Raw genomic sequence first — 20,564 nt, forward strand, 5'->3', positions numbered from 1 at the left:
TAACCACTACGGACTGTGTAGCTTCTTAGGATACTATCCTAGTGAATACATTTGTTAATTTCATAAAACTATTATCACTGCTTTCCGTTACATTAACAAATACGAACAATTATGCTGTATCTTGCTGCTAATTAATATAGCTGTATAGAGAGGGCTATTACACAAAAAGGGAGCTTTTCAATACTTCTATCAAAAGATCACTCTATAACAATCACAGTTCAATACATTTATAGGCTACCAAAACTTTTCAAAAAATATCTTTTAAATAATGTCCTTTTAATGCAAGGTCCTTAAGGGGATACTATTTACCAAGATTTTTAGTAAAATTACTCATGTCTCAGTATAGGAAGCGCATGCTTTACCATAAGCCTGTAGTCCTAACCCATGTACCCCACACACACGAGTTTTTAAAACAAGTCAAGACCTTAAATATTTTACCTTATGCTCTAATAAAAAGTGATCAAAGTGATACATACCAAAACAATAATGCCTTTGTTAGAGTGACTCTTACATGGACATAGACATAGAATTCATCTATTATATGGGATGTATAATTATTAGAATTTGTTATGACAGAATCAATTAAAATCTATTATTACATGACAGCTGACTAGACATGAAAATAATCTAATTACAACAGTTATCAGTATCCACTGAAACAAAATAATATATGTACTTGTGTGTGTGTATACACACATACATATATAATTTAAGGCTTATTAATGCAAGATACTTACTACTATTAATAATGTAGCTTGGAATCATTTTACCTTTTAATATTGCTGCTGAAATTCCAGTGGTAGCACAAAATAAGGGGGAAAAAAAGCAAATGCATTAGAGTTACATGAAATAATAATTGGCCTATGTTAGATGTACCTAAATGCACATAGGTAGGCAAGAAGATCTGAGTTTAGAAAAGAACCCAGGAAAAAAACAAATCAGTTATACAGAGGATTTAAGATTAGAAAACCTGTGTATTCTGTTCTGTTTCCATGTATACATTGTTATATACAAACATCCTACTCACTCCATTGCTCTTTCTTACTTGACATAAATGCTCTTAAATAATTGACATTTCAAAAAATCTCAAAGAAGAATAAAGCAATACAAGAAGCCAAAATTAGGCTAGCATGATTATGTTAGCATGATCATCACCAAACTTTTTTCTTGAAAAATGTCCCACTTGGATTGAATCAGATTCCTACATATCTAACAAACACCCCAGGGACATATAACAACCCCATACTATTATACAACTTCATGTATTTAAGGGTATGGGAGGACTTCAGCTCTCTCTACGGGTCTCTCCATCGGACAGGAAAGACTGCTACCACAAGCAAGATCACTGCCTGTGTCTGAAGGCTCATCTTCCCTCATTTCTCCTCCATCCCTGGGTGTGAAACTATGTAAGAATGCTAGTAAGTCCTTGCATTTATATAGTAATTTGGGTTTCAAAGAGATTTCAAATTACTAACATACATTTTGGTCTAGAGAGGACTATCTACTCTCATAAATTAACACAAGCTATCTTGTTTTTCAGAAACAGCTGTTTGTGACCCTTATAAATATCCATGTGATAAACTTAGATCTCATTGGGAAGAAGCTGCTAGACTTCTATTGCCTTCACCAAGACAGTGCTCATTTGATTATAGGTGGCCTGTTGAGACCAACTACTATCTATATTGTACACAACATTCTATATATGTCTTCTTATTCCTTATAAAAGACATGTAAGGTGTGGCATCCATGAAATCAAACGGTGAATATTTCTGGATGTTAAAATGGCTTTAACATTCAGAAGTACTCTCTTGTATTTTTATCAACTGAACAGACTCATGACAAAAATTACAAATGACACATAAAAAATATTTCTAAAAACATCCTAATTCAGAAAACAAAGCAAAATAAATGTTTTATTTCCCAAAGAAAAATATATTTTGAAATCATCTTCTAAAAATTTTACTTTTACCAGTGAACCCAAAAAAATTTTGTGTTACTCATTCTTGTTATCAAACTAGCAAAATCAATACTCAGTTGCATTAAAAAACAAATGGCATTTTACTCTTACCTCGATCTTTTGCTTTATCAGAAAGGAGCACTTCCACCTCCTCATATTCCCGGACGGCATCCAGTATGATACTTCCTTCTTTGCTGAATAAGAACAGCATAGGGATCTTGATGTCATCCGTATCCTTTCCATCACCTGCCATCTGGAACAGAGGGGCAGTATCACTGCTGCTCCCCTCATTGTCATCTAGCCAGAAAATAAATACAGCAACATCAAAACACCCAGACATTAAAAAGATCTATCTACCAGTTGCTACTGATTTTTACACTGACAGAGTTAATTTTATGCATCAAGAATCATAAAAACAAACATAACTTTTAGACCCACTAGTTCTCATAGAAATGTATCCAAAGGAAATAATACAAAAGAAGCAAAAAGCTCTATGCCCAAAGAATTTTACTAGTTATAATTGTAAACAACTGTATACCATTATAAGTAAACTAATAATGACCTACTTGATAGGACACACAGAATAATAATGCATTAAAAAAGTAGAATCCAGAATTCTACAATTATGACTATAAAAATTTCATATACTTATGGAAAAGCCTAGAAATGAAAAAATTCAATGAGTTGGAGTATAGTGATAGAAGTATGAATGAATTTTCTTGTTTAAAATTTCCACTAGTGGCATGATTACACTGTTTTACCAGACTAAATATGGATAGTTCTTTTTTTTATAATGCACAAAAAGAATAGTTATGATTATAGTGCTTTTTCCTCTATAAGCTGAACTAATCAGTATTGCTATTTTGCACTGGTTAAATAATCATAGTAGGACTACTAATAGTAGTGGTACTAGTAACATGCTGTTTTTCTGGAGGCAACAATCATGGCCACCTCCAACTCGCATGCCAGTCTCCCAGAAGAAACTGTCTGTCCTGTCTCAGAGCACTTGCTCTCATAGTTCCTGCTAAGTGCAGAATGTATGACCCGTCCTCTTAGTAATAACTGATTAGACTAAAGATGGCTATGTGACTCTGAGTCTCTCTTGGGGACCTGAAACTGGCACACAGAAAGACTGTTTCAGTTAGCAGGGTAATTTGTTATTTCAGTGGAAAAAGATCCAAGGGGATGAAGATCTGCTAACAATACTGTAAATACTGTTAAAGTAGTACTTATCCTATGCCTGCTATTTTGTCAAGAAATTTTATATATATTATCTTGAAACCTTACAATCACCTAAAAGATATTTATTATCACTTTCACTAGAGCTCAAAAATTATTCTACTAAATAAACAGATTAAAAAAGTAAAGCTGGGCCAACGTTATGCTGCAATTTTGTGGTAGAGCCAGGAACTATACTCTCATGTGTCTGCCTCCAAAGCCTGCATCTTTGTGGAGTAATGGAAATTCTCAATGGCTCCCCACTGGAGGGGGGCACAGCGTAATTCTTACCCTTTAGGGGTGACGGATCTCATGGGCACATTTTCTTATCCATGGTACTGAATGTTTTTACCACTCAGTCCTACCTCACCCTCACACCTAACCCCAAGTATTTTCACGGACGTTAATATACAGAAACTCAAACCCAGACTTTTAAAAAAGATGTTAGATACCTAGGAATTAAGAGTCATTGAATTACCTATCCTTTACGTTGTCTAGGTGACGTAAAAAAAAAAAATGACAAACTCTTTGATAAAATTTTAGAAAATAAAAGAAAAAAAAATCCTAAAAATTTTCTCCCCTTAAGTCAACACGATGACATGGAGGATTTCTTACCAATAACAATGCCACCAATGGCTCCGGCATTCTGGATGTTGCGTGCCTTTTCTGCAAACATGCACTGTCCTCTTTGTATCAATGCGATTTTTCCCATCACGGCCTCAGGGTTAGTAAGCTCTGAACAACCATTGTATGGTTTACTGCTTGCAACAAATCCTCTTGTCTGTCAGAAATCAAACTACCTTAAATACTTTAGTCTTCTCAAATGGCAATCAAGTCATTAAACCTTAATATCTAGAGCTTTAAGAGAACTATAACTCATTTCTTTTCTAATAACATAGCTAATATATATTCAGCATAAATTTTTGTTTTCAACATTTTGCATATCACACTATTCAATGTTTCTAGTGAACATTTTTACGTAAACTACAAAATCTGATATTTACGATGACCCTGAGCAAAACAATACAAATAACATTTCCATTTCTCATATGGGGAAATTGAGACTCAGGTTATGTATTTGCTCACAATGTTAACGCAAGTAGTAAGTGGCAAAGTTAGGATCTATAGGCAGATTCACTACAATTATAATAGCTGGAAACCGATTTGAAATGTGCACTGGTAGCCAGAAAAGTTTTTGAAAGAGGAAAAAAAAATGGACTTAGTCTATATGGATCTCCAAGCAGTTATTTTTCCCAGAAAAATTAAATCCAACAAGGAAACTGATTTTTTAAAGACGTTACTATAAAGATGTTATAATATCCTTCATTCTCCTAAAATGTAAATTCCGCAAGGGCTTGGATCTTCATTGGTTTTGTAAACTGACATAGCAAACAGTGCACAGACTATATAGTAGGCACTCAATCGACAGCTGAATGAATCAATCTGTATAGCTTCTACATGGTTTAAAATGCACAGGAGAAAAAAGTCTAAATTAGGAGTAATAGAGTGAAGAGAACACTGGCTTTAGATTGGCATGATAATTGGGCTCTGGTCCCAGCTCTGCAATCAATTAATTAGATGAACTTGTGAATTGTTTAGTTATGTAAGTCTTTGTTGTCTACATTATAACTATAGAGGATGGACTGGCTTAGTGATCTTCAAAGTTTGCCCAGTGGAACCTCAGGGTCCCAGGCTTTCACCAGAGCTTCTTCTGTGCTTTTAGCTGTTTTCTATATTAAGCTCCTTGGTTAGATTTTTGTTCAAAGAAAGATCCTAGTGGCTTTTAGAAAGTCTAAACGTTTTAGATCAATTAAAGGTACTAAATTAGAAAATAGACCAAGAAATTGGATAGAACCTCAATAATATTTTGGTTAAAATTCTATAAGCATGTTAAATATGTAAATTATAACTAAAAGTTTTCAAGATATGCTTTTACTTTACTTAAATCCAGGAGACTGACTATTTCGGTTTTTAAAATACATTAAAACTACTAAATTAGAGAAGAGACTAAGAAATGAGGCAATACTTAATATTTTAAATTCAGTTTCAAAAACTATATTTTAAGTATACATACCTCTTTATGTTTAGACAAATCCAACCCAAATTGAGCTGGTCCAGCAGTCAATACTACCCTGCCAAAAAATGGGTGGGAAACAATTTGTACAGCTCGTGGGGGCAGCTGCTGTTCTTTTTGTTGCTGACTTGACAATTCAATCATCTCCTGCATGAACCTCAACCCATCTTCAGCATCAATTGAACTAGCAGCCTATGAAAAAAACAGATTCATTTTATCCTTCCTTTCTGGAAACTTCCACCAATTTTTTGACTACCTCAAGACACTGTATTATAGTATTCTACTCTAAAATTTCTTTCACTTTAGAATACCACCAAGTATTTATGTCCTTATTTGTCCTCAAAAATAATACTTTTAGAAATAATATTTCCGAAAATAACTTCTCTATTTTTTTTTTTTTATCGATGTCACTTTCACTATTCTATAAACCACTTTTGATTCAGATTGAGAACTGGACTTCTACCAAGTGCTCAAATACTCATTTTTCTTATTTTCCCCACTGGCTTTCCCTCTGAAGAAATAAACCTCATACCTGACCCACACTTTCCCTCCTTGAAATAGTGAACAACCAGATTCAATTTGATTCAAAACTTATGTGTCAAGCACTTATTCCATTTCAGCACTTGCCTAGGCACTGGAGAGACAGTCCTTAAGCAGTTTGTGTCTGGAGGAGAAAGACATGTAAAGTTAGCTATGATAAAACTTCTCACGCGGGAAAGTGGAAATGAGCACAGACCAGGGAACAACTGATTCTGCTTGTGTGTTCCTGGGAAAGATTTAGAATGACATTTGAATTGAGTCTTAACAAAGGGAAAGTTGACTGACTGACTATAATAGAAAAAAGAAGATGATTCCTTACACTTTACAGGAAAAACCAACAAGACATAATAGGAGTTAGAGGATGGGAAAGGACAGAGAGGAACCGGGAGACAGAGAAAAGTTCAAACCTGTCCTGAAATTTCTAGCTTTGATGACTTAGAGAATGATGATAGGTTTTACTGATAGGGAGAACCAAAGAAGGAAATACAGGTTGAGGTGAGGGCAGAAAGAGAGTAAAGAAGAAAGAGAGAATTCAAGTTTGGAAAGATTGAGATTGAGATATAAGACGTATGACAGGTAGGTGAAAGCTGAATTTAACATTAAAGTTAGGAATCAGGATTCATATACATATCTAAGAAGTCATATGTATAAAGATGATAACTAAGCTTATAGAAATAGGTGAAACTGTTGAAGAAGATTATATAGAGAAAAGACTATCATCCGGATTCTTGGCAACTTTACATTGAGTGTTTGGGCCAAGGAGAGCTGCAAAGCAATAAACAGAGAAGCAGAAGAAGAACTTTGTTGCTGACATATCCTGGAAGCCAAGAAAGGAAAATGTTTTATGAAGGGTTCAGCCAATAGTTACAGAAAAGTTGAATCATAGAAGGATTAAGAGGCCACTTGGTGATTAACTATGCCATTAGCGGCCTAACTAAGTAAAAGCACTGTCACAAGAGATGTCACTCCCACTATTGGGAGTGAGGGCAAATCAAACATAAGGAAGACAAACACTCTTACAAGCAGGATGTGGCAAGAATATGGATGAGATGAAACTTGAGGGTGTGATGCAGTTGTGGGAGGGCTGAATTTGAGATTAAGGGATACCTGAATATGGTTCTAGGTTAAAAATTATTCAGCAAACTATGTGGTTTTCTCAGAATCAATTTACTAATAAGGTAAATAATTTAAAGACTTCATGTTATAAAAACTTTTAAAGTAAAAATCAGTAACAATTTCTCAAAAAGACATGTTATCTTTCCTAGGCACAGACAAATAAATGCCTATGATGAACAAAATACTTAAGACTCAGGTCAAGTGCACGTATATTCACCTAGTTAAGAGCTGCAGGTAGCAATAGCAATCCTCGCTCAGGATCGAGTTGTAAAGCCCAAAATGAAAAAGAGCCAAGAGATTCCTTGAGAAGAGAGAACTGAAACTCAATGAAAATATTAAAAATGCCATGCTGATTGAAGGGGGAAATGCAAATGCAACAGTGACACAAGTACTTAAAGATGTGAATGCACTGAAAAAACCACACAGTATACTGTATAAAAAGAAAAATGTTACAAGACCTTTTCAGGATCAGACATCACTGGAATTCTTTTCAAATAAGTCTGACTGTTCTTTATTCATGTTTGGCTCCCATAACAAGAAGTGGCCAAATAATCTAGTCATAGGTCATATGTATGACTACCACGTGCTGGGAATGATTGAATTAGGTATTGAGAATTTTGTCTCTCTAAAAGACATTAATAGAACAATAAATGTCCTGAGGGAACAAAACCCATGCTAATATTTGCTGGTGATGATTTTGATGTAACAGAAGATTATAGAAGACTAAAAAGTCTTCTTATTGATCTCTTCAGAGGCCCTACAGTATCAAATATCCGCCTGGCTGGATTAGAGTATATTCCGCACTTCACTGCACTGAATGGGAAGATTTACTTTAGAAGCTATAAGTTGCTGTTAAAGAAATCTGGCTGCTGAACACCACAGATTGCATTGGAAGAGATGGGACCCTAATTGGATCTGATTCTGAGGAGGACACACCTGGCATCAGATGATAATTTTATAAATTATCTATGAAAATGCCAAAAGCTCTCAAGCCAAAAAAGAAGAAAAATATCTCCCACGATACTTTTGGTACAACTTATGGAAGGATTCATATGCAGAAGCAAGACCTAAGCAAACTACAAACCAGGAAAATGAAGGGGGTGAAGAAGTCACCTGCAGAAAGGATAACAGAAGACCAGCAGAAAAAAAAAAAAAGAATTTTAAAAATTGATGGAACTTAAAAAAAAAAAAAAAGAAAGACTCAGCAGCTCTTTGGAAACTAAAATGACATAAAACAGAGATATGAATATTAAAACTAATTACTAGCTTTTGAAGTTATGTTGGAAAAAAATAGAGGAAAGCCAATGGACTGAGAAACAGAAAACTTAGATTTGAGTCCTACATTTGACCATATTAACTTCAGCAAATTACCCAACCTATCTCTGATTTATTTAATTGTTTTATAGTAGAAAGGAGTTGAATTAGATGACTCTCCAAGATACTTCCAAGCCCTAAAATTCTGGTTCTCTCACTTTAAACAATATATTTAAAGTGTTTAAAAAGTTGAATGCCAGTATTTTATTAAAGCTAATGCGACCAAAGAAAGCAGGGCGGAGACAGTATCTAATTAGTGTAGCAATGTCTTACTTGGATTGCATGTTGGACCAACTGGACTCTCCCATCTTTGAGGTGAATCAAACTCACCCCCATCTTCTTCAGGATTTCTAAATGCTCAGGGTTAGTGGCCATGAAATCTCTGGCTCTCAGAGGGGGTTTAGCTCCACTCCTGAAACTCTCCTCTCTGCTAAAAGTAATTACAGGCAAGGCTTAAAAAACTATGAGTTAGAATTGGCAAAAAACACATGCCAAATAAAAATAATGTTACTTGCAAAACTGCTTATTTTAGAACTAGTGGAACTGGAATAACTGGAAACAAGTATTTTCTTACATGTAACTTAGGTTAACATGTGGTATAACTTTCAAATATAACATTTTCTAGTTATAAAAGTATGTATATTATCTACATACTTTATCATTAGTCAGCAGAACTCTATTTAAAGGTACAGAACAAGTTTGCTTGGGGATTTGTTACTATTGATGTTATCTTTTAAAAACACGGATTTTTCTCCCAATATTTTAAAATCAAATCAATACTTGCATCAGTGAATAATAACATTTATGTAAAAAGTTTTTTAAAAAATCCTTGCAATGGCCTTTTGAATATAACCATTCGTCAGAAAATGAACTCATTAAGCCCAACAGTTCTAACAAGCAAGAATAAGTACTCCCTCAAAAAATCAAATTAAAACAAACAAAATCCCTGTATTTTCACTAAACAGAAACTATAGACAAAAGGAAATCTTTTTTTTTTTTTTTTTGAGTTGGAGTTTCGCTCTCGTAGCCCAGGCTGGAGTGCAATGGCATGATCTCGGCTCACTGCAACCTCCGCCTCCCAATTCAAGCGATTCTTCTGCCTCAGCCTCCCAAGTAGTTGGGTTACAGGTGCCTGCCACCACGCTCAGCTAATTTTTTGTATTTTTAGTAGAGACGGAGTTTCACCATGTTTGCCAGGCTGGTCTTGAACTCCTGACCTTAAGGTGATCCACTCACCTCGGCCTCCCAAAGTGCTGGGATTACAGGCGTGAGCTACCATGCCCAGGCAGAAAATATCTGATGAAACTATTCCATGAAAAATGAGTTATAGTTAAAAACTGTTACATGCTGCCCACTATTATTATTTTAGTTCATAAAACAAAAGATATATTGAAAGGTTCCATAATAAAAAAGATATTAATGCAAAACAAGCTTTACTATCTAAATTTACTAATAATTTTTATTTTAACCAGTGATAGGCTACATACCTCAACATTTTTGCCCTACATGAAATGTCTTCTTGGTTGTTGTTAATGATCCCTAAGTTCTCTGTCATTTATTAAGAAATAACTTTGATATTAGCAAATATAAAATAATATATCTTACACTCTGATGATGCCTCTAGGACAGCTCTTATCCACCACATTTTTCAAGGGTTCACGAATACTTTGAGCATACAATGGGTCATTAGGGAAGAGGATCTGAGTATTTGGACAAGTCCAATCGAAGTTACTGTCATCCAGTTCTGTATATTCTGAGGTCTATGATATAAAAACATTTATGCATTTATATAAATAGAAATAATTATTTTACTTAACATAGTTTTTAAAAGGAAACAGTTAATGAAATATATAAGTATATGCAATAAAAGGATGCAATAAAAGAAAACAAAATAAGAAAATGTATATATTTAGTTTCTTTTTATCATACATATATTTATTATATTCTAGCCATGATTACTCTTCACTTGGAAAAATAAAACATATAGAAATAAAAAAGAGAAAAAGACATTTAATTTAAAAACTCACTGTGTTCTTCTTAGCGATGCTTTGATTTGTAGTAGATAGCCAAAGAGGTAACAGATGAGCTTCTGTTGTAAAGATGTAATCTTCTATGTCAAATATAATGTCTTCTTTATCAGCAAATAACAGGTAAAGATATTTAAACATTTCAGCCAAGAAGAAAGAATCCATTCTAAAATAAAAAGTCACAAATAAATATAAATAGATAAAAATAATTTAAATGCCAACTATATGAAAGTCATAGAGTCAAGGTTAATAATCCTATCTACACCAATTTAGATGTTCAAAGAACTATAGAATGTATCAATCTCCCAGGGGCAGAATAACTTTGACTCCAAGTATATTCCATGTTAAAGAAAAAGACAGGAGGAACTGTTTACTACACCAATACACTGAATCTTGTCAATAATGCAGACAAGATTTTCCCATAGGCCTTTCAAGGAAGGAAAGTTCTCCATTTCTTCTATAGAGAATCTACAGCAGGGAGGTAACTGATGAATTTTACTAGTGAGAATCATATAAGAATCTTCAACTAAAGAACTGGAAAAAGTCATAAAAATTTGATGGAATTTCTTATATAGCTAAGTACAATACAAAGTCACATGGGCTACAATTATAACATTCTAAATATTTATTTACCTGTTAAGAAGGGGATGTGGAGAAATAAAGAGAGTAAACTATATGTCTTTTTACATACGATTTAACATTATACTGTTTTAACAACAATTTTAGAAAAGTTAAAAGTGTCAGGAAAAGAGCATAGGTGGTAGATGGAGTCACAGTAACATTAAATTGAATTTACTATTCCCCAAAGCATCCTAGGTTTTGGCAGTAATAAATAACTTCTAGTTTACTGGACGGGTTGCACAGTTTCATACCTCTAGCCAAGCACAATTCCTGGCACATAGTAGGCACTCAATAAATGTTTACTAAGTTAAATAAAAGTTTAAACAGCATGATTAAAGAATGAACTGGAGAGGCAGTAGAACACAGAGATAAGGAACAATGGGCTTTGGAAATAGATCTTCTGCTAATTAGTTCTGTCACCATGAGGACATTATATAATGACTATGAGCTTCAGTTTATTCTTCAGTTAATTCTTCTTCAACAGAAGAATATTGTTATAAAGAATATAAAAATACACTCATGACTTTGGTGTGAAGACTAAATGAGATAGTAAATGTCAATTACTTAGCATAGCACCTGGCATACACATGAGATTGAAACTACAGCTATCATTTTTCCTACATATATAAAATTTTTTATTTTGGAACAAAAACTCATCTGTAATACTTCAAAACATTTTTGGCTATTTTTGATATTAATCTTTTTAGACTATATAAAAACACTTTCCTGCTAATCTGCAATTCATTTATCGTAATTTAACCTCTTCTGAAGGACCAACAGTTATTGCATGAGCAAATGCTATCCTGAGAACTGCAGGCAGATGAGGAGGATATTGATAATTGGCAAATACCATAGAGACAATTTACAATTAAATAATTTGTAAACATTTAGAAAAGAACTAGGCATGGTAAGATAACTACAATATGAACTGGGCAAAGCTACCAAGTACAGTATCAGATCATATGATCTATTTTGTATTTTAAAATCATAAACATATATGTAAATGAAAACACACAGGCATTAAAAGGTCTGGAAGCCTTTATAAAATTGCTAATAGTGGTAATCGTATGCAGTTAGAGGGAGAGTGTCTTAGCAAATATTTTCCTACTATTTTTGTCATATTTTTACATTCTGTAATTATCTATTATTAGGAAAATACAGATATTTCCATTGTGAAAAGTGTGTGTGTGTGTGTGTCTGTGTAGATGATGGTGGGCTGGAGGACACTGGTAGTGTCAGTAGAACTATAGGGTAATAACTGCATGCAGAGCATGTAACTGAAAGTTCTCAAGTGCAATGCCATGAGGCACTGGTTGTGGTCCAACCAAAATTCTTCTCAACACTTTGGATGAAAAAAATGTTAGTCATGCTTATCTAAACTATAGATCATTGAAAACTGGTAGTTTAGCTAATGAGATTCAATCCCTAGACCAAAATCTAGAAACAAAACAAAATGAAATGAAATTTTGCTGAGTTAAGTATAAAAATTCTAAGTTTATACTAAAATAAGAAAATTTGGCTGCTCAAGAACAGGGTGGAGAACATTTGCCAGCAGACTACACAGTATGTGAAGCTATTTGGTCACAAGCTCACTGTGAGCTGAATGTAATAAAGCTCCTAAAAAATCGAAAGCACCTCTAATAACACAATATGATGAGGAAGGGTAGTTCTCAACCTTTTGTTTGGCTAAGCACATCTGGGAGGCGCAACAATCCCCCGAGGAAGAGTGAGTCAATGAAGCAGTGGTCCTCAACTGGATAGAGGGTGGAAACTCATCAACCTCATAGAAAATTAGTGATCCTCTGCCTGTATCCAGACAGTTATCATGCTGTTGTGCCAGACACATCTTGAGTATGGCTAATACTGGACATGATATTTTCAGTTATTGTATATACTGGAATACAATCAGAATGGGGCAATGTCAGTGGTAAGAGGTCCAAAAACAATGTCATAAAAGGAATATTTGGTGGGGGAAAAAAAAGGATAGTACACTTTGAAAAATGGAACTCTAAACAGTAAATCATGTCTTCCTCTGTAATTCTTCAACCTGTTATCTCTTTTGTACGTTAGAATATATCACGACTGTGATTATTTATTTACATACCTATCTTATTCACTAACTACAAGTCATGGGAACACATGGACTGGTTCTATTTTATCTTTTTACCCCATACTTAAGTGCAGTGTGTGGCATACAGTAAGTGCCTAATTATTGTTCTTTAATGAATTGCCAGCATAACATCATTGTCAAGAGGCAATCTGCCTAGATTAGAATTCTGACTTAATCTTACTACGTACTGTGTGACCTTAGGCAAGTTCCCTAACTTCTCTTTCCCTTGGTTTCTTCATCTTTAAAATGAAGACTATAACACTACACTTCAGAAGGCTGTTGTAAGGGTCAAATTAAACACATGAAATATTTAGAAGACTGAAGTGCAAAAAAACAGTCAATAAACGTTACAGGCAAATACACAAGTTATCTGCTTTTATTTTTTGCTATTATCTGTATGCCTGCTTTCAGAAACGTAACCATTTCTCATTCGCTGTGGTTAGGGATGGAGATTCCAAGCATAATTAACCACTCTCTCTGAACACAAAGTGAAGAACTAATGGACAACTCAATGGGTAGATGATGAGTGCTGTGTTTCTCATGTCTTCAGTCTTGCTGCCTGGAACTTCTTGTACATCTTTCTTCTTCTAATTCTTGCTTATCCTTGAGGGCACAGAATCCTTCAGGAACCCTTCGTTGACTATCACATCCCAACCTGTGTTTTATGCCCCTTTAATATGTTTCTTAACATGTATACATTTTAAAAGTCTGGTTGTAGGCCTGCCTTCAGTGATTCAAGGACAGAAAGGACGTATCTTCTTATCTTTAATCCTCAAAAATTAGTAAGAGCCCTGGCACATAAGGGTCCTCAGCAAATATTTTTGGAATGAACATTTGCTAATCAAATGGACAAACAAGCTTTAGCATTCTTTTAGATGTGATAACCAGACAAATGGTCTTAGAATAAGCAGAATGCTTGTGAATTTCATATGGAGCACTTTTTATACCTTGAATACTACATGCCATCTACATCTATCCAGTGTCTAATAAACAGAAACTACCACTGGTCTTTCCCACCCCTGCAAGTCAGCAATGGTGTAAGGGTACACACAGCTTTTGAGGAATTCTTGGCTGAACACAAATCATATTCCAGGTCATTCATCATGGTAATTTCTAACGTCTTATGTAATAAAAAAGGAAACTATTATCAAAGAAGAAAAAAGCAACATTTTAGACAGTCCTAATACTAAGGTTCTGATATTTAACAATCATTCATTCATTCATTTAAAAATCATTTGAGCATCTACTATAAGCCAAGCGCTATGATAAAAATACAAACTTTTCAAACAAATTAAGATTAGTCTATCCAACAGTTTAAAAAAGTAATCCCAATGAACAAAGGTTTCGATCCTTTGTAAAAGAATTAAACTTATTTGAATCCTGAATGGTAGCTGCATTTTGTGTTGTTTCAGAGTGACCCTGAGGAAAGGGGATGGTAGCAATTGTTTTACCTGTCCTCATGACTTCCAGTACGAACATCCTTCATGGCAGCAAATCCGCAAGGCACTCTAGCATATTTATTTAAATTTTCAATAAGTGTTTTCCCTACTTCAAGGTAGTAAGGATCTCCTGTAGCCTATTAAAAAGGAGAATATATGTATACATATACATAGCTTACATATTGCCACATATCCATTCATTTATCAAATATTTATTGAGTACCTACTAGGTACCAGGCACTGTATCAGGCACTGGAACACATTATATAGAACTGAGTTCTGAAAAAAAAGTCATGAATCTGCTTTACAGAATTTCTTAAATATACAATTGTAAAATTTAACTACATAACCTTAGTTTTTAAATTTCTAATGCTCAGAAAGGTTGCCTGATTGAGAAAAGGCAAGCGACATGTTTTAGAAAGCAATTCTAGAACATAAAATTTCTCTTTAAAGAAATGTTTACATACTATTTTTTAAAGAAAAAAACTTACACGTCAATTCTTGCATCATTCAATAATTCTATGGACTAGATGAATAAGAACCATGATATATCCAATCATTATAACATTAAAAGGGGACTCTGAAAACCCAACTACTATTATAAAAGAGTAAGAGATGCAACAGAAAATGGGGGCTGAAAAGTCAAGTGGGGTATATTTTCTTACTTTATATAAGAAGTAGGTACTTTCTGCAAATTCTGGCCTTAAAGGATGTTGAGCCCAGTGGACTCTGAAATCTGTGGTAAATGCCTGAACAAAACAACACACAAATAGGCATAAAAAATGTGATTAAATAAACAAGTAGTTCTAGAATATATATAAATAAGTAAAAGGAATTAAAATAGCAATCATAACATTTTCATCAAAAACAGCAATTTTCATTGCTTAAAACAACAATTCATTTTGCAAAGGCTGCTATTTTTACCAGTTAAATGGATTATTTTTTAAATGATCATTCTGGCTATTAGCAAACTGAGAAAAACTCAGTAATGAAACTCAGTAATGTCACTACATAGGTCCTGGTAGTCAACATAATTGTGTTTTCTTTTTATCCTTCTCTCTGCTCTTTCCTCTTAATTATTCCTTCCCTAGTTCTCATATTTCTTTTTAATTTTTTAAATTGACAAATAAAAGTGACATACATTTATGGTATATGACATGATGTTTGATATATGTATACACTATGAAATGGCTAAATAAAGCTCATTAACATATGCACTGCCTCACATACTTATCTTTTTTGTGGCAAGAACACTTAAAATCTCTTTTAGCAATGTGCAAACATACATATTTCACATTTTAGCTTATATTTTCTTTTCTAATAGATGCAAATCATTTGTGGACTAAGACAGGGCAATATTTAAAAATAAATAAAATTACTCTATTTGAAATTTATTCCATAACATAATCAACTGGTTTTTAAAAGAAGATAAAAATAAAAGCAAACAAAAACTTTTATGGGAACTAAAGAAAAACTTCATTTGTGATAGATGTATCAGTTGAAACCTCAGTTTATTCTGTATGGATATGAATTTTCTCCAATGTACAGTCCTACTCACCTGAAGTCTAATAAAACTATACTTTCCAAAACAAACACTTTAGGAACCATTCTAAGTTGGTGGAATGCTTAGATATCTCACAGAGGGTAGTCAATAAGCAGGGATAGAACAAGGCCATACACACATTTGGAAATTTTTAATGGTACATTTCTGGAAAGCCAAAAAGTATGCTATTAAAATCTTGTCATATCAAGCTAGCAAGAATATTTATTACTAATATAATATATAAAAACCAGGAAGAATAATTCTCAATCAGCATGAGGAAGAGATGGCATTCTCTACATTTCCAAGGGGCATGTGTGAACAATGTAAGTATATTTAATATATATAGTTTTCATAAGACAAGCGTTAGAAAATAAAAAGTGACAAAATCTCCCTAGCTGGTAGGTACATATAAGAGTTAGAATGACAGACTATTACGTTGGCATAAGTTAGGAAGAGTTGAGAAGCACTAAGCTGGAAATTTCTTTTACGTAAAATTTAAAAAATGTCAGCATTACCCTAAATCATACTTCTCTTAACACACAAAGAAAAGCAAAAAATTATTTAATACTGTACAAACCAAAAATAAACTATATAATAGGAAAAAAATGAAAAGAACCAACAAGACTTGAAGATGCCATTTTCTACCTTTAAATTAGCAACTTATGGTATATATGTGTACGTGCGTGTGTGTGTACGTGTGTGTGTGTGTGTGTGTGTGTGTGTAAGATTATTCTAAAAATTATTTGCTTACCTCTGGTAGAAAATTGTGTTTTTTAATCACCTGATACAACATTTCATGAGTTTCAATAGCAGGTCTAATATCCCCCTTTAACACCTAGAAATCAACAACAATAAAATTATCTAATAAAATATGAGCTGATTTTTACCTCTAATCATTACATAAACAGAAAAATGTGTATCAATACAATTTTGAACTGCAACTATGTTTTGTAGTTCAGTTTTAAAGATCAAAAATGCACCTAATTAACATCATTGTCTTATGTTCATATTAAGAAAACGGAATTCTTTATACCTGCAAGCCTGGGAAAAAGGCAAGCAAAGCGTCCATCCAAGTCCGAGCATTCAGCATTGGTTTGTGGATATGCACATCAAGCAGAAGAGGTGGCTGGCTAATGTACCTCATTATGGCATCATAGTGCTAAAAGATCACAACATGTGTTCATGAAAGTTAGATGAAAAAAGGGGTACCACTCTAAACACATTAAGTAGCACTGTATAGAAATTAAACTAGAATTTATATATAAATTCACTACCAACTTATATAAATATTTAAATTATTTTAGATGGAGATCTTTCTAAAATATGTATGTACTCCTTTATGTCCTCTAACTCAGATTCAGGCTATTAACGACTATATGCAATATGGGGCCTTCTGAGAAAAATGGAGTTGAACATCTCTACCTCCTGTGGTGTTAGCCCATGGTTGATATGTCTGTAGCCCACTGATGCTTGTAGGTCCCCTTGGAATATAGCTATCAGCTTCTATATTACAGAATGTGTTTTCTCCTGTATCTTGGAAGTTTGATCCCTTCTCAGCTAACAATATTTTAGCGCTCACTACCAACTAAGCTAATCACTGCTGCCACTCTTATGGTTTGCTATCTCAGCTTTTAATGGTCTTAGAAAACTCTTTTCCCCTTCTTTTGTCTTCTTCTCCTAGATATTTCCCAACTTTGACAACAGGTTGAGTTGTGATAACAAGCCAACAAAAATAATTATCTGTCCCCATTCACCTCAAGAAATTATTGTTAAATCTAATAAACAATCTGTGATAATTTTATCAAGTATTCAATTAATGACTTACTAAAACATTTACAAAAAATTTTTTTTGCAAATTTACCTATTATGTACTCACTATTATTGAGTTTTGGCCACAGGTTAAAGCCACTGCTCTAAACACTTTGAATGCATAAACTCATTTAATCCTCCCAATAACCCTATAAATAGAACTAGTATCCCATTGTGTAGATGAAAAACAGAGGCAAACAGAATCAGTTACTTGCCCAAAGTCACAAAACCGGTAGGTGATATAATCAGAATTTAAACCAGCACATCTCCCATACTTGTAATCACTATGTCATACCATCTCAAACATATAACATGGATGAACTGATAGGTGAGCAAAGAAATGATGAGTTTGCTATATTAATTTCAGTTTGCTTCAATTAAAAAGGTGATTCAGCTGGGTTTAAGAACCTTCCCACTTTTCCCAAAAAATATGCCTGTGATTCTAAGCCAGTCTTACGACTTGCTTTTGAAATAAATACTCACTAGTTTCTCTAAGGTCTCCAAAGCTCTGTATCCTCAGTGTAATCAAAGACTAAGCCAAAATTCCAAGATTTCAAAAAGATTTGGAATCCAAAGGAAGAAGCTAACTAGCAACATATTTTCATAATTCTTATCCTTGTACAAAGATTAGGTAAAACTCAAATTTATTACATCACTTATTGGCAGATCTGCAAAGTTTCTGATAAAAGGTGAAAATAAAACTACTTTATCAAACAATTTTTTTGAATATATGTCACTTTTTACACTGTCCCTGTCCAACATCATCAGGGAATACTGACACAAAACCACTACACATTTTAAAAATTATTTTTACAATGTCATTCAGGTAATGGAATTTCTGTTAAAATCTGGACTCAAATGAAATTGATTATAAAATTAATATAAAATTGTATCAACTTACTGTGTTAAACCTTTCCAGAAAACTGTCATCTCCAAGCAAGACATAGGCTTTCAATAGATACTCATAATACGAATCAATCCCTGCTCCTACTCCACTATCTATGGAAATACAAATGTGATTTTTCATTAAAGAACTGTTAGATTTTTTTAAAAAATCACTTAGTCAAGATTTCAAGAACTGAAAACATTCAGACTAATCATAATGATACCACTACAACTTACTACTGTAACTTCTTATAATCAATATAAAACTTTGGAAAATGTACACAATTAACTAACCCCTAAACAACATACTACCTGATTCTCAAAACCAATTGTTAGTTAACAAGATCCAGGGATAACAATAAAATATAAAAGAACTTTTGGCTGGGCATGATGGCTCACGCTTGTAATCCCAGCACTTTGGGAGACCAAGGCGGGTGGATCATGAGGTTAGGAGTTCAAGACCAGCCTGGCCAACACAGTGAAATCCCGTCTCTACAAAAAATACAAAAATTAGTTGCGCATGGTGGTAGGCACCTGTAATCCCAGCTACTTGGGAGGCTGAGACAGAAGAATCACTTGAACTCGGGAGGTGGAGGTTGCAGTGAGCCGAGATTGTACTACTGCACTCTAGCCTGGGCAACAGAGCCAGAGTCCGTCTCAAAAAACAAAAAACAACCAAAAAAAAAGCTACTTCCCGGTACGGCGGCTCACACCTGTTATCCCANAGAGAGAGAGAGAGAGAGAGAGAGAGGGAGAGAGAGAGAGATACACACACACATATGAATGAAAGAACTTTCACCCACTTAAAGAGAATATAATTAGTGGCAAACAAGAAACAAATGTTTTTACTTTTTCCATGTTTGTTTTTAACTTTGCTTCATAAAGCCACTGAAAATTGAGTCTTCTTTCAAGTATAGAATTCTAACTTAAGATTTTGATAAAGCAATGAAAAAGCCACAAATGGCATTGTTTACCATAAATTCCTACATCAAAAAGTAAAACACAATCCTACTGAATTATATATGGTTAGCTCTCCTCCAACAGCTTCAGACATTTTAAAATATATTTTATATTATTAAAATCAATTAATTTACGCAGATTAGAAAAAAATTTATAATGAATTATCTTTAAAATTACCTCTACATACTTCTACCCCATCCCTCCATCACCACCAAATCTGTTGCTAAAGTGAACAATGATGCAATATATTGTTTGAGGGGGTCCAAAGCAATCTGTAATGTTAATTTCCAAAGTTTCCAAAGACTTCAACTTTTCACCAATATAAACAAAAAGATGCAAGTAGCCAAAAATAATACAGTTAGTAGGAGGAAAAATCCATACTACAGATTATTTAACTAATGTTTATTTATGCCTTTTCCGCAACACGCACTCCTTAGATTAGCATTAAATTACATTGTGCATGTATACAACTACACCAGTTTAGATTTGCCCTGGAACATATAATTACATTTAAAATAACTAATTTTCTACCTATTTCAAAGTTTAATTAGCTCTTAGTTTCACTAGGGGGAAAATAAGCATGTTGTGTTAAGAAACTGGTATATATAAATGTATAATAAATACACTTAAGTCTTGAGGAAATCTAAAGATGAAGTCTCTTATTTTGTTTTTTCCTAAAAAGGAAAAAAGAACCAAAGTAAAGAAAAAATTAAAGAACAATACTATCTACTCCTAAAAAGAAGAAATGTTATCTAACACAAAATGAAACCTATAGATTCAAAAAATAGTGATTTTACTGTCTTAACCAACAAAATAAATGATAGGCAGGGCTGGGCGCGGTGGCTTATGCCTGTAGTACCAGCACTCTGGGAGGCCAAGGCGGGCGGATCACGAGGTCAGGAGTTCGAGACCAGTCTGGCCAACATAGTGAAACCCTGTCTCTACTTAAAA

At 33.8% G+C, this 20,564-nt stretch overlaps 1 protein-coding gene and 1 pseudogene across 13 annotated transcripts in view; one reads left to right on the forward strand and one right to left on the reverse strand.

Moving 5' to 3' along the window:
* EDEM3 (ER degradation enhancing alpha-mannosidase like protein 3) overlaps positions 1–20,564 on the reverse strand; it is a 66,463-nt gene that overhangs the window by 10,707 nt on the left and 35,192 nt on the right. For 2 of the 13 annotated variants that reach the window (XM_017524390.1, XM_017524401.2), the window contains 12 exons: positions 18,670–18,767; positions 16,993–17,118; positions 16,711–16,794; positions 15,082–15,165; positions 14,429–14,553; positions 10,247–10,412; positions 9,825–9,979; positions 8,493–8,649; positions 5,250–5,441; positions 3,791–3,956; positions 2,069–2,254; positions 738–785 (listed from right to left, as the gene is read on the reverse strand). In XM_017524390.1, coding sequence (XP_017379879.1) covers positions 738–785; positions 2,069–2,254; positions 3,791–3,956; positions 5,250–5,441; positions 8,493–8,649; positions 9,825–9,979; positions 10,247–10,412; positions 14,429–14,553; positions 15,082–15,165; positions 16,711–16,794; positions 16,993–17,118; positions 18,670–18,767 — 1,587 coding nt within the window. The remainder of the gene's footprint in view (positions 1–737; positions 786–2,068; positions 2,255–3,790; positions 3,957–5,249; positions 5,442–8,492; positions 8,650–9,824; positions 9,980–10,246; positions 10,413–14,428; positions 14,554–15,081; positions 15,166–16,710; positions 16,795–16,992; positions 17,119–18,669; positions 18,768–20,564) is intronic. The other 11 variants (XM_017524399.1, XM_017524398.1, XM_017524391.1 and 8 more) reach the window with 11 other exon arrangements.
* Positions 7,097–8,131, forward strand: LOC108301270 (annotated as a pseudogene).

The sequence above is a fragment of the Cebus imitator genome, unplaced genomic scaffold (genome assembly GCF_001604975.1).
Source record: "Cebus imitator isolate Cc_AM_T3 unplaced genomic scaffold, Cebus_imitator-1.0 Scaffold33, whole genome shotgun sequence".
In the NCBI taxonomy this organism is placed as follows: domain Eukaryota; kingdom Metazoa; phylum Chordata; class Mammalia; order Primates; family Cebidae; genus Cebus; species Cebus imitator.